We start from the raw sequence: 26,132 nt of genomic DNA, 5'->3' as shown, positions 1-26,132 counted from the left end.
TGTGTGGGACAGGGCAGCACAGTGCTCCCATTCATGCTGCCCTGAACCATCATAGCTCAGCATGGACTAAGCTTCCTTCCAGTAACTCGAGATGACCATGCCCAGGAATTTATTTCAGTTTGGTTTATTCTTATTGCAGGAAGTTGGAGGTGCACAAGGCAGACACAGTTGGAGGTGCACATGCTGTGGGCAGAGCTGCATTGCTGCCAGCAGGCCCTGAGCCCAGGTCTATAGTTATGCTTTCAGGATGTTCAGCTCCAAACTGACCTGATGGATTTACACACATGGCATCTTATGCCAAGACAGGCACCATTGCCTTCAGATGTGGTCAGCCTGAGGACTCAAGGCTGCAAGAGGGCCAGATGTGCCTGGCACAAAGGCTCTCAGTGCAAAGGATCTGGTCTGGTAGCAGCCAAGTGATTAAGGATTCTGATCATCTTGTGGTAATGGAAGAAACAGGTCTGTCATCCAACAGGAACAGCCCATGGGTAATATTGGACCAGCAAGGATTAGGCAGAGATGTTGACCATGAATATAGGGCCATCTCAGCTCTTTGCCAAGGAGTATGAGTACACTGAATGAGGAAGAATGGAAAACAATTAGGGGTCCAACAGGGAGCCCTGGTGAAACCATCATCAGTGTTATAGGACAAGCAGGTATCTGCTGGTTTTATTAACCACTTTGCAGTTGAAAACTGAGAAAGATGTGACACCCATCCCTTTCTCAGACAGGAATGACAGAACATCTTGGGTTTCTCCTCTCCCATTTTCATTACTAACAGCAGAAGCAGTCCAGGTTGCTTCCTAAGAGTTAACGTGGCTGTATTCTGGAGCCAGGTAAGGTGAAATCCATTCAAATACACCTTTCCTAAGCACACAGGTATGAAACAGCCAGTTGGAACTCCCCAATAGCATCAGCATCCTATTTGACCTAGTGTCTAGTGCTCTACACCAACTAATTCACCACCTCAGAGCACTGGGATGTCTGCACAAGGCACTCCATTCTCTCTCTAGCTCTTTCTGTGCTGCCAGGTATGTTTCCTCAGCAGTTTCACCAGTGCCAAAGTACCTCTCACTAAGTGAAATCCTGCAGCTTCAACTATACCATACATACACCAAAAACAGATGAACACATATTTATCTTTAGGATACATCAAGCAGAACTAAGGTCAATGCCACTGGGGAGATAAGCTTTCAGTAGCTGCTCACATTCTGTTGCTAACTTCACAGACCATTTGATAACTATTTCCAATGTAATGAGTATATGAGACACCTAAGTTCAAGTCCTCATCTGCTCAGAGCTGCAACACTGGAGAGCTCTGAAGTGGGACAATATTCTGAAGTGGTGTTTGACTACAAGTGTATTAGAAATACTTGATTTGTAATGCACACACATGGCTGTGGGCTCACAGGCTGGACCAGTATTGTTGTCCCATGCAGAAATACAACAGAGAAATTAAGCATAAGGGCTGTAATTTTCTTTGAAGTGCATGTTTGATGCACCACATCTGCTCAGACAGTAATTTGTTCTCAGCTTCATTTAACAAGGTCGGGACATCTGCTTTCAGGCAGAAGGTATTGAGGAAGCCTGTCAAACACCTGGGTTTTAAGATTAGGACAAAATTGTTCAAACTTGATCACAACAGCAGCCAAGACGTGAACCCACAGCTTTGACTACGTTTAACTTGGACAGAAAATTACTCTCATCTGAACATCAACATTTGGAGCATCTCAAGTTGCACATAGCTACTTTATTGACACTGGTACAGCAGTAGAGTGACAGAAAATGTCTGTATCCATAAGCAAATGGAAGATTCTTTCCTACCAGTATAGCTCTAGCTACTGCAAACCACAGCTGGAAAGATACTTTGAGGAAGTTCTGGTTATCCCAGAGGAAGTTCATTTTTCACTTCTTAACATCACCTGGAAAGGAGAGGCTGTGTTTATTCCACACATGTCAAGATGGGTCTTTTGGTCCCCAAAATCACCTGTCTCAATGCACCATCCAGCTAAGATGTGCAAGTGGAGCCCAGGTCAACGTAGCAGTGTCTGTACCCCTAAAGACCACACATCACCAAATGCCATGATGTCAGACTGATGGGTTGGAAAGGAGAAACATATCTGTTGGCTCCTCTGAAATGAAAGCCAAGATTCTCCTATTCCTGGATATGTGCTCTAGGCACTAGTGATTTTTCCAAAGTGTGGACTGTGGGTATTTTACCTCCAACCACAAACCAAGCTGGACTAATGCAGTGAAAAGGTGTTACATCTGCTCAGCTCACACTAGGGAAAAAAAGTCTCTAGTTCTTGTACCAAACAGTCTAGGTTTGGAGACAGACCACTGCCCAGGAAGTTCAGCTAAGGACACAGTGCTACTGATTATTTCTCAATCAGAGTGTGAATTCTGCCTGAGGCTCACAGGAAGGTTTATTTTGGGAATGTTCAGAGTTTGGTTGGCTTCTAGTGATGGATATCCACAGCTTCTCTGGACAACCTGTTCCACTGTCTCACCACCCTCACTGTAAAATATTTCTTCCCTATGTTCACTCTAAACCTACCCTCTTTAAGTTTAAAACCATTGCCCCTTGTCCTGTCACTACAGGCCCTGGTAAAAGGTCTTTTTCTGGCTTTCTTATAAACCCCATTTATATATTGAAAGGCCAGAATAAGGTCTCCTCAGAGCCTTCTCTTTTTGAACAATCTCATCCTTCTCAGCCTTTTCAAAGCAAATCCCTTCTCTCCAGAACTGTCCTTTCTCAGTGATGGCTATACCCACCAGCAAGGCACAAATCTACTGCTTGACTTGCTTCATCAAGCCATACAAACTGCACCCTTGCTTCCTGCAACCTGGGCTTACCTTTGTAGAAGAGACTTCTCGGGTTTTAACTCTGAGCTTGTTTACTTGACTCTCAGCAATAGCTGCCCGTTCCTCAGCCTCTTCTATCTTATGCTGTGCTTTTCTGAATTTGGAGAGATTAGTATTGGACTGCTCATCCTGAAATGGAAACACAAAAGGAACTAAAAACCATCTGGCAGCATGGTTGAGCACAGAGACAGCTTTAAACTGACCGTCCTAGAAAATGGTAAGTATTTGCTTTGGTTTAGTGACTCACAGCTTCCTCAGCTTGTCTTTTGTAGGATTTGATTTTCATCTGCAGTTTATCTACCAGATCTTGTAACCTCATCATGTTCTTCCTGTGTTCCTCATTCTGTGGAGAGAGAATGGCATTCCTCAGGGGTCATTATTAGGACTGGCACTGTTTCATGTCCTTGCTGGCAACATGGACAGTGGGAGTGAGTTCACCCTCAGGAAGTTCACCAATGACACCAAGGTATGTGGTGTGGTCAACACGCTGGAGGGAAGTGAGGGCACCCAGAGGGACCCTGGAGGGACCCTGGAGAGAGGAGCCCATGGGAACCTCATGAAATTCTTCAAGATTAAGTGCAGATGGGTCAGGGCAATCCAAAGCACAGGATAATTGTGTTCTATTTGTACTCACCTGGAAGGTGAGCTCTTTCACATGCCGTTCATATCTGCGGATGTTTTTCATGGCCTCTGTGGATTGTTTACGCTCTTCTTCCAGCTCAGCTTCTAACTCTTGGATCTAGTGAATCAGTCAACAGTTGGCTTGAGCCCTCACACAGATTCAGAGAGGAAAAGTATCTCTGACATCCATGTTCAGTGCTGCTACTCACCCTAGCCTCCAGCTTCTGGATTTGCTTCTTGCCTCCCTTCAGTGCCAACTGCTCGGCCTCATCCAGACGGTGCTGCAGGTCCTTCACCGTCTGGTCCAGGTTCTTCTTCATCCTCTCCAGGTGGGCGCTGGTTTCCTGCTCCTTCTTCAGCTCTTCTACCATCACGGCTGCCTTGGAAGGGAGATGACATAAGAAACTGGAAGAATGTGAAAGAACAGTGTGTGCTGTGTACCGTATGAGGATTTATTCCTGATTCCCGATGACCATCCCTGGCACCACATTTCACTGTGACATGCTACTGCCACAAACATGACAGGAAGCAGTAAGAAAAAGCATGGGGAAAAAATCTGCTGTGCTTCACACAGTGGAACATGGAACAAGAAGAAAGGGTAAATGCTCTGTCCCACAGCATGGACATTACTGTGACCTGCCATAGGGTAGAGCAGCAACCACAGCAAACCTCAGGAGCAGGGCATGGCACAGCTGAAGGGCTTCTCTGCTTAGCACACATGGGTGTGATGGAGTCTAAATGCTGTGCCTTAGTATATGCCCTGCTATTGCCACATTTGCCTGGATGATCAGTGTTATGAGGCAGAAAATAGTTTAAAACAACCTGTGTTAAGACAAAACAAGGATATATTTCGCTCTCTAACATTAAGGATTTTGGTGGAATACTGAGTGCTATTACTTAGAAATAATGTAAAATGTAACCAATTGGCAGCAAAATACCTGAAAAAGTCTACAATGAAAAATGTGAGAATAAAATAATGCCATTAGGAATTTGTTATATATAAATATACATGTGTCTGTGTGTAATTCATTGTTATGTTGTTTGTTTCATACAGCCAGAATAATGGGGTTATTTTAATGAGCAAGTCAGTACGTTTTCTTTCTATTTTAACTGCAAATGTTTTTCATTGTTAAGCTTTTGGTTTGATCCTACACATCAAAAACCATTATCAAGTTTGGTCCCATGACACATCAGCCCTGTTGCCTGACTGAGTTTTGCTGGTCTCACACAGGGGGGATTTTGCACCAATTTTGAATGAAAATTCACAATTCTCATTTGCAAAGTTCTTAAACAAGATTTTGAAATTATAAATCTTTAAATACATTAGAGCCCTTACTGGTTTCAGTAGTGCAAGGGATTTTTTGTCATTTACATTTTTATGCAGCATTGGAGAAAGATATTTAGGGTGACTAAATGTGAGTTTAGTCCATTATAATGACAACAGCCCCAATAACTCCTCTATCAGCAGGACAAGTTCACTATTGCCCTAATTCTTCTCTGATACACAGACTCTTCAACCAGACCCACAGACTGGTTCTTTGTCCAACTGTGACAAGAGTATTTACATTAACTCCCATCAAATGCCACTGGGAAGCCCTGAAAATTCAAAACCGTGGTAGCATCCTCACATCTGTGATTGCTTTCTTTGCTCTTTCTTCAGCATTTTTTGCTTCATTAGAAATATCTTCCATCTCAGTTTGGATTTGTGCCATATCAGTTTCAAGCTTCTTCTTTGTATTAAAAAGGCTGGTGTTCTGTGAAGGAGACAAAGAGAGGCCTTGAGGAAGTCTTTGGTCTCTTAAACATAGACACTGTGAATTACATTCATTCTTACTCTGTGAACCTCTGGACTCAAAAATACATCCGTCTTAGCAAAGTGACTACCTGGGTATGGAGGAGCTGCACACGTTCAGTGGCATCCACAAGCTCCTGCTCTGCCACTTTCCTCGACCGCTCTGTCTGCTCCAGAGCTGCCCGTAGCTCCTCAACTTCAGCCTGCAGCAGGTTTGCTCTGCGCTCCACCATGGCCACCTGCTCCTTCAGGTCCTCCTGGGTCCTGACAGCATCGTCCAAGTGCAGCTGTGTGTCCTAAATATGGAGAGCAAATTTTGTCCTAATGAATTTATTGGACACTGTGCTTAAAAATAAATCAACCAGAAAGATGAACTGAGACCTTGAGAACTCCCTGGATGCTGTGCAGGTGCTTCTGTGCCTCTGCAGCCTGTCTGTTGGCATGGCTTAGCTGGATCTCCATCTCATTCAGGTCTCCTTCCATCTTCTTCTTCAGCCTTAAGGACTCACTTCTGCTCCTGATCTCAGCATCCAAAACACCCTGCATAGTCTCCACAGTCCTCTGATGGTTCCTTTTTAGCTGGCTAATCTCCTCATCTTTCTCAGCAACCTTTCTATTGATTTCTGATTTAATCTGAGTCAGTTCTTGGTTGACACCAAGAATTTTGACCTCTTCATGCTCAAGAGCTGCCTTTTAAAGAAAAAAGGAGAAAACAAAGACAAAAGTAACATTTCAGAGAACATAATCATTGTGATGTTCCTCAGTGACTTCACACAAACTCCTACAGTTTGAGACAATCAACCTTGTGGCAATCAGCCACTGCCCAGACAAGAGAACAGAAAGCTGTTCAGACTGCTCTCCAGTTTGTTCCACTAATATTTAGACTAACTCACCTCTGCCTCTTCCAGAGCTAACCGCAGCTCAGATTTTTCTACTTCAGTTTGCTTTTTGGCTTTCTCAAGGTCTCTGATCATTTTGCCATTTTCAGTAATTTGTTCAGTCAGATCAGCTAATTCCCCTGTGAGATAAGAATAACATCAGCCTGTAGTAGCCAGAGAAGATGAACTCTCTGCTTTGTGACTGTGTTCAACACCTCTTTTGGACATGTACATGTGTACACAGTTGTGTATGTATGTGCAGATAAAAACAGATGTAGCTAACTCATGCAGAATGACATAAACACAGGAGCATCCATGTGGTTTCACAGCCCTCCTTATAGAGAGCCTGGAAGATACCTGCACATGTCTGTATAGACCATCAGAGGAACACCGCTATTCTGTCATTACATGCTCCCAGTGCATCTGTAAAGTTCACTCTCACAAGCTATACAATCTCTTGAGGGCACTACCTTTATGTGGGAGAGGCACCTAAATGCCCATGACCTTATGTCTCTGCAGCAGACAATGGAGAGCAAGGACATCTGCTTTATTAGTCAACATCTGCTTAGACATTTATACTCTCCATTAAAATGGAGAGAACAGTAACGACAGAGTGAGTCCTGTAACCTAGTGAACCTCTTACAGATAGGAGTGTGCTTGCAGTGCATTCCTTGTTGTGGCAGGACTGTGAACAGCTTAAAGAGAAGCCAGAGCCAAACACTTACTTTTGAGAGTCTTGTTCTCCCTATTGATTGTTTCAAGCTGATCTAAGGTTTCCTCATAGGCATTTTTCACTTTGAAAAGCTCTGTGTTCAAAGAGCAGGATTCCTTAGAGAGAGCTTCCCTCTCCAGCTGGCTCTCCTCATACTTTCCCTTCCATTCTGCCACCACCTGAAAAGACAGTACATTTAATTTCCTGATTGTACTGAATATGCTGTTTTATTTGTGGCAGTTTTCTGTGCCAGTTAAACTGTGCAGTCTCTGAAAACAGGACAAATTCCTGTTGCTGTGCTCAGGAGAAGCTTATAACTGTTAGACTCAACTTGATTTCAGCATTGACCTCAATAGGGAGTATCAGTTTTCTAGGAAGACTGGACTTAAAAGATACTGTGTTCACTTATCACCTTATCAAAATTCTGCTGTTTCTTGTCAAGGGTGGTTGTCAATCTGTTTGCTCTCTCTACATCCACTGTCAGATCCTCCATTTCTCCCTGCAACTTCATCTTCACCATCTCCAAGGAGGCACACTTTGAATTCACAGTCTCTGCCTGCTGCCCTGCTTCCTGGAGACGCTGAGAGAGCTTTTTCCTTATAAATAAAACAAGTATATGATTCAAGAAGTCAGTGGAACACAAATATCATTTAATGAGTACAGTATCAGAAGACTTTTTTTTAAATTAAGTGAATATGCAACCCCTAGTAAAATAATTTAGGTCTGTTCTGCACAATGTACATGACACCTGGACAGGTTCATCTCATCTACCACGTACTTGGCCTCCTCCAGCTCCTCGGTGCGCTGAATAGCGTCCGTCTCGTATTTGGTTCTCCACTGGGCCACTTCGCCGTTGGCCTTGGACAGGGCCCGCTGCAGCTCCCCCTTGGCTTCCTGCTCCTCCTCATATTGTTCCCGGAGCAAGTCGCAGTCGTGGCGAGCAGACTGCAAGGCGTGGGCCAGGGCGTTCTTGGCCTAAAAATTACCCATAATATCATGTATTTATGTTAATTGTGACCAGCCAGTGACCCCCATGACCTTGAAGACTGAAAATATGGTCACTGCAGCTTGTGCAGAAGACAAAAGGCCAGAGGTTTATAAGTGGTCAGGCAGCTGTCTTCAGCTGCAACCAACTTTCCTTCACTGTACCACGAGAAAAGACCAACAATGATGCTTTCACCTTGGCTTTTGCTTCTACAGACCCAGGGAAGAAAAGAAATCCCATGGACCATGACTTCAAAGTTAAAAAACATGTGAAAAAAATACCCCAAAGTGAAACCACTTTAACCTGTCAGAGACCTCCCCAGCAAAGCACTGAAACACAGTGCTCACTGTACACATTCTGCCCAATGGCAATTTTATTGTGTTAGACTGTAGGTAACAACACTTACAAACTTCCAAAAGTGGTTTTTCAATGAACTGATATGCTTTGAAGCCTTAGAATGTGGTCAACAATTAACACTACCTTGATCTCTTCCTCTAGCTGCCTTTTAAGTTCTTCTATTTGCTCTGTAATTGCCTGTTTGCTTCTGGACAGTTGCAATGTTGTGGTTTCTTTATCGTTGAGTTGTCGGCTGAGTTCACCTGTGAGAAGACAAGTTTCCAGTACTGTCCAGATTAAACATCCTGAAAACCTTCATATATAAATACTCATAAAATTGTTCAGATTGGAGAAGAAGTTAAAGATCATCGAGCCCAACCATTAACTGAGCCCTGCCACAGCCACCACTATAACCAGTAACAGACAAGTGGAATCATACAACGCTGTTTATCTTGTCAGTTGTGGCCTTTATGTTTATACTTTTACCATTCACATTGCAGATGTATTTGTATTTGAAGTTATGAGACAGATGTGTCTCTTCCAACACTTATCTATTCTGTCTCCTTCAATGTGACTGCTATTTTGCTTTAGTTGTGAGTTTTACCATTCAAACCTCCAAATACACATGCTTAAGTCTCTTGGCTTTAACTACTTAAGTGCATAGCATTTAGTTTCTCTGTGATTTCAAATCTTCCTTTCTTTCTTTTCTTGTTTTCTATCCTTTCTAAATTTCTTCTGTATCAGCACAGTTTTTAAAGGGCCATTAGAGAAATTGACAACCCTGCTTCTAGGTCTAGACGGTTGCTCTTTCTAGCTTATTCTGTGTTTCTTCCCATCCCATTTTACCACATCTTCTAGTAAATAACACTCTCCACCACTTTGCACAGGTTTAGTCAATGTTTCCTGATTTCCTATCCCTGTTAACAACATTTCCTTGACCTCTCCTAATAGTTCTAACAGGTTCCTCAAATCATTTAGGGCTGTCTCAGATCTGCAGCCCTCCTGCACAGAATCAGCGAGCTACATCACATCATTCTGGCAATTATTTACCTAAGCAAATAATGATTGCAATTGGCATATGGTTTTTAAAGTGCCACTCATGAACTCATGTCCTTTGATTTGTTTACAGTGTTGTCTGTGCATGTACCAATGAGCCTGGAAGAAGAACAAGCATGCTGGGAACAATTAGATCTCACTCATTAGAGAGTCCCTCTGCAGGGCCACCAAGATGATCAGGGGACTGGAACACATTTCATATGAGGAAAGGCTGTGGGATCTGGGGCTGTTCAGTCTGGAGAAGAGGAGACTGAGGGTGGATCTTAATAATACTTACAAATATCTAAATGGTGGGTGTCAGAAGGTTGGGGCAGCACATTTTTTATGGTGTCTAGCAATAGGACAAGGGGTGATGGGATGAAGCTGGAACACAAAAAGTTCCACTTAAACATAAGAAAAAACTCTTTCACTGTTTCAGTGAGGGAGCCCTGGCACAGGCTGCCCAGAGGGGTTGTGGAGGCTCCTTCCTTGGAGGGCTTCAAGACCCGCCTGGACATGTTCCTATGCAACCTGATCTAGGTGAACCTGCTTCTGCAGGGGGGTTGGACTGGATGATCTCTAAATGTCCCTTCCAACCCCTACCGTTCTATGATTCTATGATACTGATCTTTGTGCCTTCCTTACCGAACTCTGTCTGGAGCTGGGCTTTTTGTATCATCATTTCATTCACAATTCTTTGGTTTTCCTCAAATTTGGCTTTCATCTCTCTCATCTGGTCTTCCAGGGTGCGGTACATTTTTTCCAGATTAGCCTGAAAGAGAGTAAGAAAGTGGGAACTGTATTTGTGTGTTTGGAATGCATTAAATTCCCACTGGACAGGACTATTGCCTATCCAAGTATTTAACTCATGAAGAGACACCTTGGACTTAGCAATGGTCTCTGTACTACTGGCCAAGTCATCAATCTCCATCTTGAGCTCACTCTTCTCCTTCTCCAGCTTCTGCTTCACTCGCTGCAGGTTGTCGATCTGCTCCCCAAGCTCGGCTGTGCTGTCCGCGTGCTTCTTGCGCAGGGCGGCAGCCGTGGCTTCGTGCTGCAGCGTGGCCTCTTCCAGGTCACGCCGCATCTTCTGGAACTCCGCCTCACGCTTCTTTTTAAGTTCAGTTTGAGCACTGGTGGCTCCTCCAGTCTCTTCAAGTCTTCCACTGATTCCCTCCAGTTCATTAGCCAGCTCATCACAATGCTTCTCTGCTTTTGCCCGCATCGATTTCTCACTCACAGTCTCCTCTTCCAGTTCTGCAACACGGGCCTACAGAATGAGGAAATAACACATCAGGAATTAATAAGGGAACAGATAATTCAATGCTTAGGTTAAGGCATGACTGGTATAGTAGAATACCAAGATTATTGTTCTGCAGAAAATAAGCAAAAAACAAAGTCCTTTACTGTTTGCCGTTGTAGACAAAGGCTTACAAACAGGAAAAGCCCTGAGGATCAACTCATGCTACCTTCAGATCACAGCTTTCTGTTATTGTACTGGGTTTGTGTGGCAAGGTTTAGATAGTGGAAGGCTACAGGGCTGGCTTCTGTGAACAGCTGCTAGAAGCTTCTCCTATGTTTGCTAGAGCCAATTCCAGCTGTCTCCAAGGCAGATGCATCGCTGGCGAAGGTTGAGCTCAGAGCCTGGTAGCACCCCTGGGAGAAGACTTAAGAAAGGGGCAAAAAAACTATGCAACACCATCAGCAGAGGATGAGAATATGTGGGAACAACATCTTTCCCTGTGCCAGTGTGGGGTAGGAGGCAGAGAAAATCAGGAGAGAAGTTGAGTCTGAGAAGAAGGAAGGGGCAGGGGGAAGGTCTTTTAAGGTATAGGATTGGGGTTTTTTCTCATTGTCCTACTCTGATTTGATTGGTTATAGAGTAGTTTCCCAAAGCTGAGTCTGTTTTGCCCATGACAGTGTTTGGTGAATGATCTCCCTGTCCTTATCTCAACCCACCAGCCTTTGGTTACATTTTCTCTCTCCTGTCCAGCTGAGGAGGGGAGCAATGGTGCAGCCTTGGTGGGCACCTGGTGTCCAGCCAGGGCCAACCCACCACAGATGTGTGGAGAAAATTCTTCAACATATTGAGGAAACTACTGTGACTGGGACAGAGACTTTATCAGCTACCAACTGCAGACAATTGTTATCCATGCTACCACAGCTTAGACAAACAAATAGTAATGACAATATATTTAAATGAAGCCTCTTGCCTGCAATTCTCTGATCTTCTTCTGCAACTGAATACCAGAATCCTGCTGTTGCTCAATTTTATTTTGCATCTGATTAAACTGAAAGTCTTTCCTGTGAAGGAAATGTTCTTTTAATAAAAACAAACCATATACAGTTAAAAACAAATGGTAAATTTGTCACTATTGTTTTTTTCTTACTTCCTTAATTTTTCATCTAAGTGTTGTTTATCATTCTCCAGATCCACGATGGTTTCCTGGGCAAGTTTCAAGTCTCCCTCAAGCTTTCTCTTTGCTCGTTCAAGATCCATACAAAGTTTTCTTTCCTGTTCAAAAGATCCTTCAACCTGTAACATAGATATGCATAAAGATGACTGACAGAACAACTGAAGAGTCTGCCCCTTCTCTTTGTTTGGAACATACTCACATGGTTCACTTGTTGCTCCAGCTTGATCCTGGCTTTGGTGAGGGTATTAACTTTGTCCTCCTCAATTTGCAGGTCATCCAGGGCTTGCTGGTGGGCTTCTTGCAGGGCCTTCTTATCCCTTACTAATTTTGCAGTATTCTCTTCCAAACCTGTCATTTCTTCAGTTAGATTTTTAACCTATTGTAAGGCAAAATCCTTGAAGGTCACAAAAATTTTGGCTTTTAGATAGGCTAGTGATCACTCAAACACAATAAACTCATTGCTAGACTACCAAAGAGACTTTATTAGTTGCATTATATGTTCAAACTATAAAATCTCTCTGCTTATATACCAATCCTTCTGAAGTTGCAAAGCAATTCTGAACTTTCATTTTAATGCATATTTCCATGCTTATGAGTTGGTTTTCCTGCACAACAGAGGTGAGCAAACCCTATAGGCTTCCTTGTACATGGGGTTATTGTTCAAGTTGACTGCACCTTTACATCCTATATATAGAGCAGCTATTAAACATGTCAACAGCAGAAATGAAAAGTACCTTGTTTTCTGTGGCATGCTTTTCCTTTTCAGCCTTGGCCAAGGATAACTCTAGGTCATCAATATCTTTCTTCAGCTCAGAGCATTCATCCTCCAGTTTCCTCTTTCTGGCTGCCAGATCAGCATTCATCTCCTCTTCATCCTCCAGTTTTTCCATTACCTCCTTCATTCTTGCTTCCAGATTGAACTTTGCTTTGATCAGCTGGTCACATCTTTCTTCAGCATCAGCCAAATTTTCATTTTCCTTTTTAGTAGAAAACAGAAACGTGTCTGTCACACATTGGAACTGCAGAAATCACCTGCTCCTTTATACAACTGGACATGAAGTAACAGAATTTCCATTCAACCCTTTCTTGAACACTCAGCTTACTGATGTAAGCTGAGGAGCCAAAAATGGTTTTGAATTACATACACTCTGTACTTGCAGCTGCAGGTCCTTTTTCTCCCGTGCCAGAGTCACCATTTTTTCTTCCAGTTCTTTCCTCTTGCTTTCTGATTTAGTCAGTTCTTCTTTTGTCCTCACAAACTCTTCCTTCATCATGGCCATTTCTTTCTCGGTTTCCACACTTTTTAAGAGGGGTTTTAGCTTGAAGAACAGCTTCATCCAGGGCCAGTGCTTGACATTCATGAAGGCACGGATGTTGTACTGGATGCAGAAGACGGACTCTCTGAAATAAAAGCGATCCATCAGTACTGTGAAAAATGAAAGCACATCTCTGAGCAACTAGACCTTGCAGAAGACACACACCTTTGGTCTAACATTTTCTTCAGTTCCAGTCTCTTGAGGTATCCCCTGCATAAAGCCTGTGTCTGTGTGATCAGTCGTCCTAAGCAATCATCTCGCATCTCCTCCAGGACACCTAGCAAACCTGCCTTGAAGAACACCTGCAACCAAAGAACAAAGATGAGTCATTGCTGGGTTTACATTTTAACACAATTAATGATTTCTCATCATGTGGGAAAACAAAATGTTTACCTTAGTGTGTCCAAATTTGTACTGAGTATGATCTATTTCAATGGAAGACAGCAACTTCTCACATGCCTTCTTGCTATCAATAAACTGTCCTTCTGGAATGACAGCAGCATTCAGCAGGAGGTATCTGACAAAACAGAGCGAAAGAGCTCAACCCTTGGTATCCTTTTAGTGCACAGGATGCTACAGGAACAGCTGTCACTTTGAAGATACAGTGGAAAGTTGAGCCTGACTCACACCTCCAGCCTTAAATAGAAAACCAGTAAGAATCAGATCAGTTCAGAGGGTTCCCAGCATGTTACAGCCCTCATTGAAACTGAGGGCATGGGCAGTGTTCTCTGGACCTGAGAGACTGTTTGTCTGTGTCACAGTCACATACACCAACCAAGGGGGCCAGCTCACTGTAGCTGTACATTGAAATTCTGACTGAATGGACTCATTTGGCTGTACATTATAACAACAACAATATTTTATGACTGGGAGCACTGCTGCAATTATCTAACCTGAGTCCCATATAACACAGACAGCACACAGTCCTCCCAGTGCATCCATCCAGCCCCCATCTTGTGATTAATCTATGGGGGTTTTTTTAAGAGAAATTTTAATCTTATTTGAAGCCTTCAAACCTTAAGAGTGTCCCAGGTAAGATATTCACCCTCACTGTAGGAAAAGAATATTCCACTTTCACCTTAACAATATCCTTTTTCAGGTCCCACCCTTGGACTCCTGCTTTAAGTCTGTCTTTTAGATGACAGGTTCCTGAATACTCAAATATCTTTACACCTGTAGGTTGTCTACACCACAAACACATCATCTGTTGACATACAGTTTCACAAGTCAAACAGTTTGATTTAAATCTCTAACTGCACTTGAGTTCACTTTTATCCTGTAGCTCTTTCTGAACCATACCCAGCTTCTCACATTCCTCCCAAAGAATGTAAACCAGGTATCTAGTATGTAAACATAGTATCTAGCAAAGGACTTCCTAATCCTTTAAGAGACTGTTCCAACTCCTTTTCAGCATGCTTCTGTTTACCCACATCATTTCCACAGTGTACTTTCTTTGCTCTTAGAGACCTGACCCTTCATTTGCCGTTGTTGAAATACAACAAGTGGATGACCCCAGCCCTATGTTTAGTGATCCTTTATAAATGTCTTATTTGCATGGCAGTTCCTGAGTTTAAATTGCTTGGGATTTTGCTAATTAAATGTAAATTACTGTGGCTATGGTGCTGTAGAAATGTTAGCACACAGAAATAATAGCCCAATACAAAATGAGTGCCATGTGGAACTAATTTAGGAGTCCTGCTGCAGTCTGTTTTGTTGCTGTAGCTCCATTTGCCAGTCAAGTTTGTCATTTCACCCAAAAAGTGGTATCAGGTTTAACACCATTTCCTTTCAGTAAAACCATTCTAGTTAAAAATATTTAAACATCATTCTTCAGACTTCTGCTAGACAGTGGATAAATACAGGATGTGGTACAGACCACCCTCCACATTTTTGCTCAAACACATTTGTGTCAAACTTGAGAATTTAAGCAAAGAACACCCAAACATTCAGATCAACATGAATGAAGTGAAAATAGGTTTTGGCATACAGGATTCAGGAAGGCATTTGGGTGGGCACTGCCCACACAGACCCTGCTATTAGATATGTCTTCATGCTTCCCATAGCTGTCAAATTTTAAAATAGTCTTTTCCTAAGAACCACATCATTGACTTGTTTAGCAAGACTCTTCTCAAATGAATCGGGGTCGATGCAAACACGAGAATGTTATTACAGACCTTTGTTTAAAATCTCCATATAGTATCTTGTTAGGAAATCCCTTCCTGCAGATTCGGATGCCTTCCAGAACACCGTTACATCTCAGCTGGTGCAGAACAAGCTTGTGATCCATCAGGCCTGGGACAGAGCAACATGGGGATGTAGTGATTTTTCTAGCATTGCTCAATTGGTCTTCCTGTCAATTTCTAATGTATGTTTTATGAAATACCTGGGGTCTTTGTTTCATTGGGAATGATACAACGCACAAAATGGGGGTGAGTGGTTCGCAGGTTGGACATCAGCTTATTTAGATTTTCCTGTAAAAATGTAAATAGTCTCAATATTATTTGACTGCTGAAAAATAAAAAAAACAGACATTTTCCCTTAATCTTCCAGTGAATATTCTACAGTCCCATATAAGCATCAGCAAAGGAAATGGCCCCTAACAGTGGATACAACTGATGAACTTTCCCCCTATCTTAAAATGCAGCTGTGTCCTCAGTGGTTAGAACTGAATCATAAGAGCTATTAAACATGAGGAGGAGAGAAAGAAAGGAATGATATTCTGGATACCAGTAGTCTTTCTTGATCAAAGGAACTTTTGATCAAGTGAATGAATAGGTTGATTATACACTTAAAAGAGAATTAAGCCAGAAAAGCAATGTTTGACTATGGTATCACAAGTCATCTGCACTGCTGGGTAGTTTTTGTTAGCATTGCATTTCTTTAATCATCTCACCCAATAATGACATACTCTGTCACACCCAGGTGGATGCTGCACCCCTCATCCTGCTGGGAAGCCTGAGACTGTTCTGAGCCCACAATGTAGACGTGTCACAGCAGCATCAAGGGGCTGAGACATGTAATTTGTGCTGCCTACACTGACTGCAAGGCACTGGTTGCCACACAACACCCTTTCCTCAGTACGGCATATTCTGGAAGAAGCCAATTACAAACAAATAAGGGAAGGATGCTGTTAGTACCAAAGTCAAAGCTAAGACAGCCTTCAGGCTATGTTGGAACTGTGCAACCTGGTGAAAGCATGATTTCCCTTCTCCATCATGTCACTATTAGACCTCATCAGAAAGCAGAATTCAGGTTAACCTTTACTAGATCCCAAAGGTTAACTTTCCACAGTATCATATGGCAACAGAGAAAGAGGGAATGGTGAACTAATGCAGGCAGATCTGACAGCACCGCCTTCTCAGTATTCTGTGCAGCTGGTCCATGATGGGTCAGAGAATACACCTACCCGAAAGAGTACAGAGACAGTTTGGAAGGAAGAAGCCTTTTTCTTGGTTCCTTTCTTCTTAATACCACCACCTTCAGCTGGAAAATGAGATAACAGTCCAACTGAGGTACCCCTGTAGATACCTTTGACAGCGTTATAACAATGCATCTAATACTTGAGCACAAATACTGACTCAACACTGTTCAAGTTACAGTTGGAAACATCAGACAGGAGACATAATCCTCTGATCTTACCTTCATCTATGGAAGTAAAGTTGGCATAAAGATTGCATAAAATTTTCATAGATGATTTCTGATACAGCCCCACAACAGTTTCATTCAGGGGGTCCTTGTTCTTCTCCAACCAGCCAGTGATGTTATAGTCCACTGTGCCAGCATAGTGCACCAGGGAGAAGTGAGCCTCAGCCTTGCCTTTGGCAGGCTTGGGCTTCTGGAAGTTACTGGATTTGCCCAGGTGCTGGTCATAGAGCTTGTTCTTGAAAGAGGTGTCAGTTGCCTTGGGGAACATGCACTCCTCTTCCAGGATGGAGAAGATGCCCATGGGCTGAATAGAAAAAAGGAATGTTTTCAAATAAGACAAATTCAAGTTATAATAATATGGAGTTAAAGAAATGACAAAATTAAAGTACTGGAGGTAATTTACAGACAATTAGATTGGGAGGTAAGAAAGATTGTTTTGTGAACAGCTGACAAGATACTCCAAAGCATGAGATTTTCATAAATAGGATTTTGAACTACCAAGATATTGGCTGGAAAGCAAAGAAAGCCAAGCAAAAACTGTGCAGAAACTTCTTGGAATACAGTAGTGACTTCTCCTTATCCAGAGGGAGCAAAAAGCAAGCAGGCATGAGGCTTTCTGACATTTGAATTGAACTGAGGAGCATACCTGAGAAGGAATCAATATGCAGACAGATGACAAATGGGCTTAAATATGGCAATGAAATGGCAATTTATAATGATGTGGAAGAAAGACACAATATAAAAATAAAAGCAATGCCTTCTTAGAAGGCAGATTGCATTTCCAGACACTGGATAATTAATCACAAGGGTTAGGCTTAAAGGAAGGGAGGAGTTAAGGAGACATTGAAGCTTCACAGAGAGGTTGTATTGAAGGCACTCAGTGCAATCACTCTCGAGAATGCCTTTCAGATCTGATTTGGGTGGTTGGACAAGCAATGTAACAAACTCACCTTTTCTATAAGCTCAATGCAGGCAGCCAGGTCCATCCCAAAGTCAATGAACTCCCAATCAATTCCTTCCTTCTTGTACTCCTCCTGCTCCTGCACAAACGTGTGGTGGTTGAAGAACTGTTGCAGTTTCTCATTGGTGAAGTTGATGCACAGCTGCTCCAGGCTGTTGAACTAATATTTGAGTAAATGTGTTAATATTGTGAAACCAACTCAAATCAATTTGTTTCTTAAAGATGTCAAGGCAAGGTCAGACAGACTATCCACAAAGGGTTTTGATAAGGGTATAAAGGATATTATGGGTGGCCCAGGCTGACAGAAAAGCTGTACTGTGCAGCACATGGCTGATGTACCCTGCATTGGCAATGGTTTGGGGTGACCTTAATGTTACTAAATACAGATTCTGTGAGGAGGGAGACAACAGCTCCATGGCTCTGCTTCTCCCACTTCTTTTACAAAGTGAGTGACTTTGTAAAGATCTATAAAGACAGAAGCAGCTTCAGAGAGATTTGCCTTATTCTTGAGGGCTGCCTGTGGATGAGGAGGAGAAAAGGTCAGAAAAGGTTAGAAAATTATGCAAAAGGAAAAAAGTCTTTAAAGTGAGAGTCTGGGAGTGCTATGTAAAGCCAAACCTCAAAAATCTCAAAGCCAGCAATGTCTAAGACCCCAATAAAGTGCTGTCTTGGCAGCTTTGTATCCAGCTGCTGGTTGATGCGCATCACCATCCACAGGAAGAGCTTTTCGTAGACTGACTTGGAAATGGCATTCACTGCCTGGTGCACCTGCAGGGAGATGGTTCACATGGCTGCATCAGGGTACTGCTGGTGCAGCACCTGAAAAAAACACCCCTTCACCATGCACAGACATTGTCAGCCCACAGAGCGCACTAACCAGCCTTCATGATCCTGACCATCCTCAGCTGTGACCTGCACCCACTCCTATCCCTTAGGAAAGGATGGTCCCTGCTGCTCCCTGATACTCACCTGATCCACTGTTTGGCCCTTCATGACATACTCATTTCCCACTTTCACACGGGGATAGCAAAAAGCTTTCAGCAAGTCTGCTGAGTTCAGGCCCATCAGATATGCCGCTTTGTCAGCCTCTGTAAAGCAAGAAAGGAAAAGGCTGGGAGACTTTCTTCTTAGCTGGGTCAGACAGAATCTGTTGGAGCTCACTCTGAAACCTGGCAAACTGCTTGGCTTCACCCAGTCCACAAAGCCTGAACAACTTTCTCATTTACTTTTCCAAACAGCCTTGTAGGGCTGCTCTTCATGACTGAGTGGCTACAGCAGCCTCAGCAGCTGCCCCAGCAGCCCCACTGTGCTAAAACCAGTGAGGGCATTGGTGATGGGACAACAGAACGTTCTGTCCTCTGAGCCACTTCTCCACAATGTCACTCAAACACAACAACTCTGGATGTTGCCAGAAACTGGGGAATGCTACAGTTATGTGTCCCAGGAACAAGGTCCTTGAGAAGAGACATCAGGAATAAAGCAGATGCAGAAAGTGAATCTACAGGAGTTGGTAAGTTGAAGGCTGAATCTCCTTTGTATGTTCATCAAGGAAAAACTGCTTCTTCCTCTGAAGACACCTTGCATTTCTAGTGAAAAATTGTATTAAAACAGTTGAAAATAGGTCTCTCCAAGCCATGAAGGGGTTACCTTCTGTGCCATCCGGCTCTGCCTGCTCCTCACGTGGTTTCTGCTTGAACTTCATGTTCCCATAGTGCAGGATTGCCCCTGTCAGTTTGTAAATCCCCATTTTCTCATCAGGGCTGAAGCCCAAAATGTCAAAGGCTGCCTGCATACCAGATAGATAAACTGGTTATAATGGTGAGGATGGTAAAAGAGATACTGACTCTCCTTACTAAATGTACTCACATCTGTGCTAAGAAGCTCCTCCTGGTCATCAATGCTGGCCACAGAAATCTCCCCTTGGCTGATGAAGGGGTAGTTGTATGGGTTGGTTGTGATGAGGAGTATGTCTGAAAGGCAAAAGGAAGGAGTGTGATAGGTACTGGCAGGGAAAATGGAACAGCACGGCAAGGTTTCATGGGCTCTTTTTCCTTTTACATCCTCAAACTCTTGGGTTTATATTAAGAGACAAGAAAGACAGAGTAAAGCCATTCATCTGCCTTCCACTGGGTGAACAGAAAGTCCCAGGGAGGTTCTTAGTCCTACCAGTTTAAGATGCTGTGAACTGGGAGCTGAACATTCAGCACTGGCAGACAAGGAACAAAAGCTATCCAAAAAACCCAGCTCTTAAGAAAGATACTTTTAGACTCATACACACTTATCCTCATACTCTAACCCATCCTGAACGCCCTTGCAGGCACTGGCAATACAAACGTGTGTTTATCTCAGTCTGAGGCCACAATTCACAACTCATTTTCAGTGCTGAATTGTATGGCAGAATAAGAGAAGTGAAAGTGTGCAGGCATGCAGCATGCAAGGAGAAGAATCTTCTGTACATGGAGGATAAACATGTCCTTGTACAGGCATGCAGTCCACTGGCTCTGAGAAGGGAAGAGGGAGGGGGTAAATGTTGGGAGGGTGCAGAGTGGAAGGATAGTGGTATGAGCTCCACCTAGGCAAACACTCCAGAGAGAGATGGGAGGGATGGGCAGAGTGGAGTGAGGATGAGTGCAGTAGTTGAGTCTGGGACAGATGCAGGGCATGGGTAGGGTATGCTATGGCAGTGGAAAGGGGGAAGAGGCTGAAGGGGCTGTGCTGGAAATGGAGAAAAACTTTTGCCCATAAAATGAAGACTTCAGATAGATGTTTGTAGGTCAGTATATCTGGTCATCCTGGACCCAAGGAATTTCTCACCTTTCTACTGGAGATTGTTCACAGGATCTCACCCATATAGTTGTAACTTCCACAGCAGCAAGTACAGCAAGGTGTAAGGCAGAGTAAATTAGCCACCCCAGCTTCTGCCTGCACACAGTTTGCATTAGAACTTACCCAAGGAAGAAAAACTGGAGGTGGAATAACTGCTAGTGCAACACCATTACACAGAGATAACAGTGCTGTGTACAGCTTTGGTAACCCAGTCATCATCAATGTTGGGATGTGGATGACATGAATAATGGTCAAAGAGTCGGGGCTATGCAGGGCTAGAGGCACCTGCTCAAGGGGAAGCTGGGTGCCTGCGAGCAGGGCACTTGGCCAGCAGGTGCCACTGGGCTGGCTTATATAGGGAAAGGTTCCCCATGTTGAGTTTACTGTACCATGTCACCAGGTGATGGCTGTCCTTACCAAGCAGTTCAGGCTTCTTATTGGAGAGGATCTGGTAGAAGATGTGGTAGCTTCTCTCAGCTTTCAGCTGGAAAGTGACTCGTGACTTTTCCAGCAAGTCTGTAATATGGATGCACACAGAAATCTTTCAACCTCTTCTTTACATTACAGCCACACAGTAAGACCCCCTCTTCATGTACTCACAGGTCTCAATGTCACCAGAGGCCAGTTTTCCAGAGGTACCAAAATGAATACGAATGAATTTACCCTGGCAAGCAGACAAAAGGTAGTGATCAGTACAGCATTCCCAGGATAACATGCCAGGGTGTTTTTCTGTCTTGAATGTCAGTGACTGATGTCACTGCAGCTATGGGCATGACACAGCTGTGAACACATCAGCATCTGACAAACAACACATTTGTCAGCAAGAACAGTTCTCTCAGCCCAGTGGCTCTCAACTGCAAGGAAGAAGCAGACAAACAGGTTTGAAAATGCAGGAGGGCAGAGAAACACGACGACTCACAAAGCGTGAGGAGTTGTCATTTCTCACAGTCTTGGCATTCCCAAAGGCCTCCAGCAGTGGGTTGGTGCTGATGATCTGATCCTCCAGCATACCCTGTGAGAATATTTCAATGATTACTGAAAAAACCCACGGGCTATGTGGGAGGAGGAAGTGACTATCCTGCAGCTCGCCTGATGACACGTGCCACCAAGTGCTGTTCATTGCAGTTGTACAGCGTTACTACAGCATCTTTTCAACTACCAAGAGGCAGCACTGTGTGTGAATGGTAAATAATTATCTTTTCCCTTAGTCAGAATTTCTTCCATGGTCAGAGGGAACAGGAATAGACTGGTCAATGTGAAGAAACTGGAGTTTCTGATTCTTCCTGGACACCAGTCATCCACACCTGGTTTCAGCACAGGTGAAGTTACACCTGGGAAGTGACAGTGGCAGCTCTGGTGGTTTGTATTTGCTGAGGTCTTACCTGCATACCAGCCCCTGGTCTTACTGCCTTTTGAGACAGTAGCTGAAGCTGGCAAAAGACATCTTCTATTTTGAGGTAAATGTTTGTCACTAGTGCTGCCCTCAGCCAAAAGCTTATAACATCCCAAACTGCCCCTCTGCCAAACCTTTCTTCCTCACACCTTCACCCAGGACTCCTTCTTCTTGGCTTGATCCCCACTGGCTGCAATTGTTGCAAAGTACTGAATGACGCGTTTCGTGTTCACAGTCTTCCCTGCACCGGATTCTCCACTGTCAAAAGAAGCACAGAGCAAATTATCCACCCACTTTTTGTTGGGGATGAATTTGCAAGTGGCAGATGTACTTACGTGATTAGGATGGACTGGTTTTCACGATCTGTCAAAGAGAAAAACAATTGCAGTCAGAGCTGTAGGGGAAAGTGCTGGTTCCCAGGTGACCCGTGACCTGGTGTCCATTAAAGGGAAACAAAATCTCTGCAAGCAAAACTGAAAAGATGCATGGCCTTTTTCTCCTCCTCCCTTCTCCTCCTTTTACTTCACTTTTTGTCTTCTCTCCTCTCCCTTTGCTCTATCTTGCACTCTCCTCTTTGCTTCTGTCTTAACCATTCTTACCTTTATTACTATTTGATGTGGGACAGGACTTGATCCAAATTAAACCCACGTATTTTGGTGAAAGTATTTATACCAGCTCTGTTCTGAACCTCCCTGCTGTTGCCTGAAGCCACGTGCTGGTGTGCTGACTAGGAACTTCCCAGACAATGCATCCTGTCCAGATGCAACTGCCCTTTGCAGTGGTTCCTATTATAGTGCTTAGACCAGAAATACAGACAATGTGCAGTACCACAGCACTTCAGAAATGCAAAACCTACTTCAGAGTACAAGGGAAACTGGAGCTGGTTTTGCTTTACCTAGAGACAAAATCTAATTCCACAGTAAAACAGTTGGTAATCAAAGCAGATAATCTGCACCATGACACAGAACAAGGAACTGAGGTAGCACACCGTAAGAGACAGAAAAGGCAACTGAGCCCGTGGCAGATGTGGAATGGCACTTGGCAGAAGCACTGCTCCTGGCAGCTTTTCTCTATGAGGCTGGTCAAAAAAGAAAAGCTCACCAGTCAGCATGAACTGATAGGCATTGTCAGAGATGGAGAAGATGTGTGGAGGGGCCTCCTGGCGCTTCTTGCCTCGGTAGGCCAACACCACCTCCGGGTTGTACACCGGCAGCCACTTGTAGGGGTTGACGGTGACGCAGAAGAGACCCGAGTAGGTCTGTGGGGAACAAAACACGACAGAAGAGTCACTGAAGTCCATCTGCTGGTAGCTGGACTTTCTCCTTTGCCATGAGAGGGAACTTACATAGATCATCCAGGAGCTGTAGCGGTCCTTGAGGTTGTAGAGGACAGCAGGCTCATGCAGGTGGGTCAGCAAGGCCACATCCTCAATTCTGTCAAACTTTGGTGGGTTCATGGCATAAACATCATCAGGTTTGACAGCAACTGTCTGTAATTCAGAAAGAAAGTGTTATCCTTGACTCAGCAACTCTCACTGCTCCTTCCATGTGTACACACAGAGACACAAATACAGAGAAGTGATAACACCTGTAAGGCTGCTCCAATTCAGATTTTTGCTCCTGTTTAACTGTGCAAAACAAGGTATGGCTCCTACAGGGCAGACACTGCTGCCAGACCAGAACTCTGCAACACTGGCAAATTCACAAGATGTAAATTTAGTGTCCTACAATCCCTACAGCTACACAGGCAGGATTTGTGATGGACCATTATTGCTGCTCGTGAACTTCAGGTCACTGCTGCCCAGGGTTGGCACAGCCAGGGGCATCCTGCTGGCCAGTCTGCCTTTCAGCCTCCAAACCTGAGACTGCACAGTGCTGGAGAGACAGGATACTAACAGCATGAGATGCATCTACAGCAAGTCCTTCCTTGGAATAGATTTGTTCCAGTCCTGTCTGTTGTCATTGCTAATTAAATAACTAAAAGCTCTAACTAACAACTGGGCTCACACTGTAGTGACAGTCCTGACACACAGCCAGAGCCTGTGGATCACTGGGGAGGGCAGGGGAAGCAGATGTGCATAGATTATCTGAACCATGAAGGAGCTTTAAAATCCTTTTGTCATTTTTCCAAGTGGCTTTTCCCATTGCTTTCATCCATTGCTTTCATGCTGTAATTGCTGCTCCCATGGACTGGCCCAAGCTGACCCATCCAATGCAAGGAGGAAATAGTGTTACTGCAATCCTATTTTATTCAGAAAGGCTGAACACCATTTCCAAGCTCAGATTCTGACTAGGAGAATGATCTTCAGCCTTTTTTGAGAAAGGAAGGATTACAGGCAGAGTTTTCAAAAGCCACTTTGTCATATGTGTCCCTGAACACCTTTCTAAAGTGTTCAAACACTTGAGCCATCAGGATTCATATAAAGCCCCTGTACAGGACAAGAGACTCACATTAACTGCTACTCACAGGACACATTTGGGAGTCACTATAGAAGTTTCTGACATAATGTCAGTTCAGTGCTTAGAAGAGGGCAGGAAGCTCTAAAAAATTAGGTAATATTAAAAAGAAAGGGAGAAAAGAGGGTTATGTAGGATGTGTTCATCTGCTCACTCACACCTTCATTACTGCTCACACCTCTTAGAAAGGATTCAGTTCTACTAGAAATGCTCCAGAAAAGAGGAACAAAGATGGTCACCAAACAGCTTTTCTATGAGGAGAGCATAATTTATCTGGGATTTGAGGGTTAAAGGAGACACTTGAAGTCTGCAAAGTCAGGAATAGCAGAGAGAAACACGGCCATAGAAAGGAAGGATTGTTCACCTTTTCTCCTCGTGAAAATACAAGCTGAAACTACCAGGCTGCATATTGCAGAGCAAAGGAAGCACTTGACATATACTCCAATTTTAAACTGTGGAAATCTTTCCCACAGGATGCTGCAGAGGCAAAAAGCTGAAATGGATACAAAGAAAAAGCCATTCCCCAGGGAAGCAGCTCTTTGCACACTACAGCCTGCAGCAGCCTCTGCTCAGTCACAGACCTGTGATTACTGGAGGCTGGGGGCAAACCAGTGGCTTTATTCTTTATTTGTTTTCATTAAAACCTTGTAGCTCCCACTGTCAAGACGTTGGTTGAGTTGGTTCTTCCTGCTCTGCAGCTATCCTTACAAATGTTATCAGGACACAAGCTGCTAAGGCATTTCAGCATTCTTGCAACAACACCACCTTGGAGGCTTCCCATGGAAACTTTGCAGCCAGTGACCCTGATCACAATTTCACATGCAAAGGGGACTTTCAAAGTAGCCACCTCCTCTGCTACCAGTAAACTGCTTTTCAGTGGACATGACAATGTCAGGTGAGAAAGGGTTAAAAGCAGTAGTTGAGGGACACTAAGATGGACAAGGCTACATCCCAACTTGTTCCAGAGCATTGCCTGATCTTTACAGCTTAAACCAGGAGTAATTAGACAAAGGATATCTTCATCCCAGCATCCAGAGCAATACTTTCCTCTGGAGGCTGTGCTAGTCCCAGTCAGGGGGCAAGATAGGATGGGGCAGGGCAGATTCCTTGCCTGAGCTAGTCTAGTGCTTTCTGTGTTCTTTGCTCTCCCTAGCTGACATCCCAGAGCCCTCAGCAGGACACGGAGGAGGGCCAGGAGGGAGGTACTTACTCTGCCATCCTCTGTCTCAACAGTTATCTTCCCATCCTGTGCAGACTTGATCTTTCCTTTGGTGTACTCCACCTCGGGGTCAGCCACAAAGCAGTAGGTCTTGGCATCAAATGGCTGGTTCTGGGCTTCTATTCTCTCCTTCTCCGATTTGCGCAGGTAAGGTGCAGCCTCACCAAAAATCTCCATGCCAGCATCTCTGCTCATGGCTGAAGCTGAAACACAGACTCTGTGCTGGCCCCTTGTACAGTCCTTAGAGTGGAGCACAATCTCCACCAGCCCTCCAAGCTGACTACCCTGAGAGGACCCTTGCCATCTCTTGGATGTGTGCCTCAAGGTCTTGAGGGAGATACTTGCCTTTCAAAGCCAGAATGTTGCTGAACAGCAACAAAGAAGAGCTGCCACCCTTCACAGCCCCAAGGAATCCATGCCAAAAGGAGCAGGAGGTGCAGCAAAGGGGAGGGATCTCTGAAGGGCTCATGTAGTCTAAGATTGAAGCGTGTTTTCCAGTTGTGATTTTCCCCACTCCTTTTAACACGAAACCTGTCCCAGCATTCTGGTGAGTAGCTGTAGCCATAGCCACAGCCCTTTAGAGCAGCTCATGCAGGGATGTGCTCACAGTGAGCCCAAGGGAAAAGCCAGCTCATGCCAGTCTGGGCAAGCTATTAGTTTTCATGCCTTAAATTC

At 44.0% G+C, this 26,132-nt stretch overlaps 1 protein-coding gene across 1 annotated transcript; it reads right to left on the bottom strand.

The window, feature by feature from the left end:
- Positions 1 to 1,719: 1,719 nt before the first annotated feature.
- Positions 1,720 to 25,652, bottom strand: LOC104554802 (myosin-3-like). The gene is made up of 39 exons (XM_062010622.1): positions 25,449 to 25,652; positions 23,128 to 23,271; positions 22,884 to 23,040; positions 22,118 to 22,145; positions 21,932 to 22,040; positions 21,309 to 21,401; positions 20,990 to 21,053; positions 20,807 to 20,905; positions 19,430 to 19,533; positions 19,211 to 19,349; positions 18,533 to 18,651; positions 18,182 to 18,331; positions 17,553 to 17,723; positions 16,597 to 16,906; positions 16,364 to 16,440; positions 15,341 to 15,428; positions 15,132 to 15,249; positions 13,351 to 13,474; positions 13,123 to 13,259; positions 12,787 to 13,042; positions 12,376 to 12,618; positions 11,841 to 12,017; positions 11,615 to 11,760; positions 11,438 to 11,528; positions 10,105 to 10,494; positions 9,870 to 9,996; positions 8,334 to 8,452; positions 7,647 to 7,843; positions 7,281 to 7,464; positions 6,882 to 7,047; positions 6,172 to 6,296; positions 5,660 to 5,968; positions 5,371 to 5,574; positions 5,115 to 5,240; positions 3,696 to 3,866; positions 3,500 to 3,604; positions 3,113 to 3,208; positions 2,857 to 2,994; positions 1,720 to 1,922 (listed from the first exon to the last, which is right to left on the bottom strand). The coding sequence occupies exons 1-39, from the start codon at positions 25,650 to 25,652 to the stop codon at positions 1,899 to 1,901; spliced, it is 5,829 nt and encodes a 1,942-aa protein (XP_061866606.1). The 3' UTR covers positions 1,720 to 1,898.
- Between the last annotated feature and the right edge of the window lie 480 nt (positions 25,653 to 26,132).

Source organism: Colius striatus, chromosome 18 (genome assembly GCF_028858725.1).
Source record: "Colius striatus isolate bColStr4 chromosome 18, bColStr4.1.hap1, whole genome shotgun sequence".
Classification (NCBI taxonomy): Eukaryota; Metazoa; Chordata; class Aves; order Coliiformes; family Coliidae; genus Colius; species Colius striatus.
Note: the sequence above shows the minus strand (reverse complement) of the source record. Positions and strands in the feature narration are given on the sequence as shown.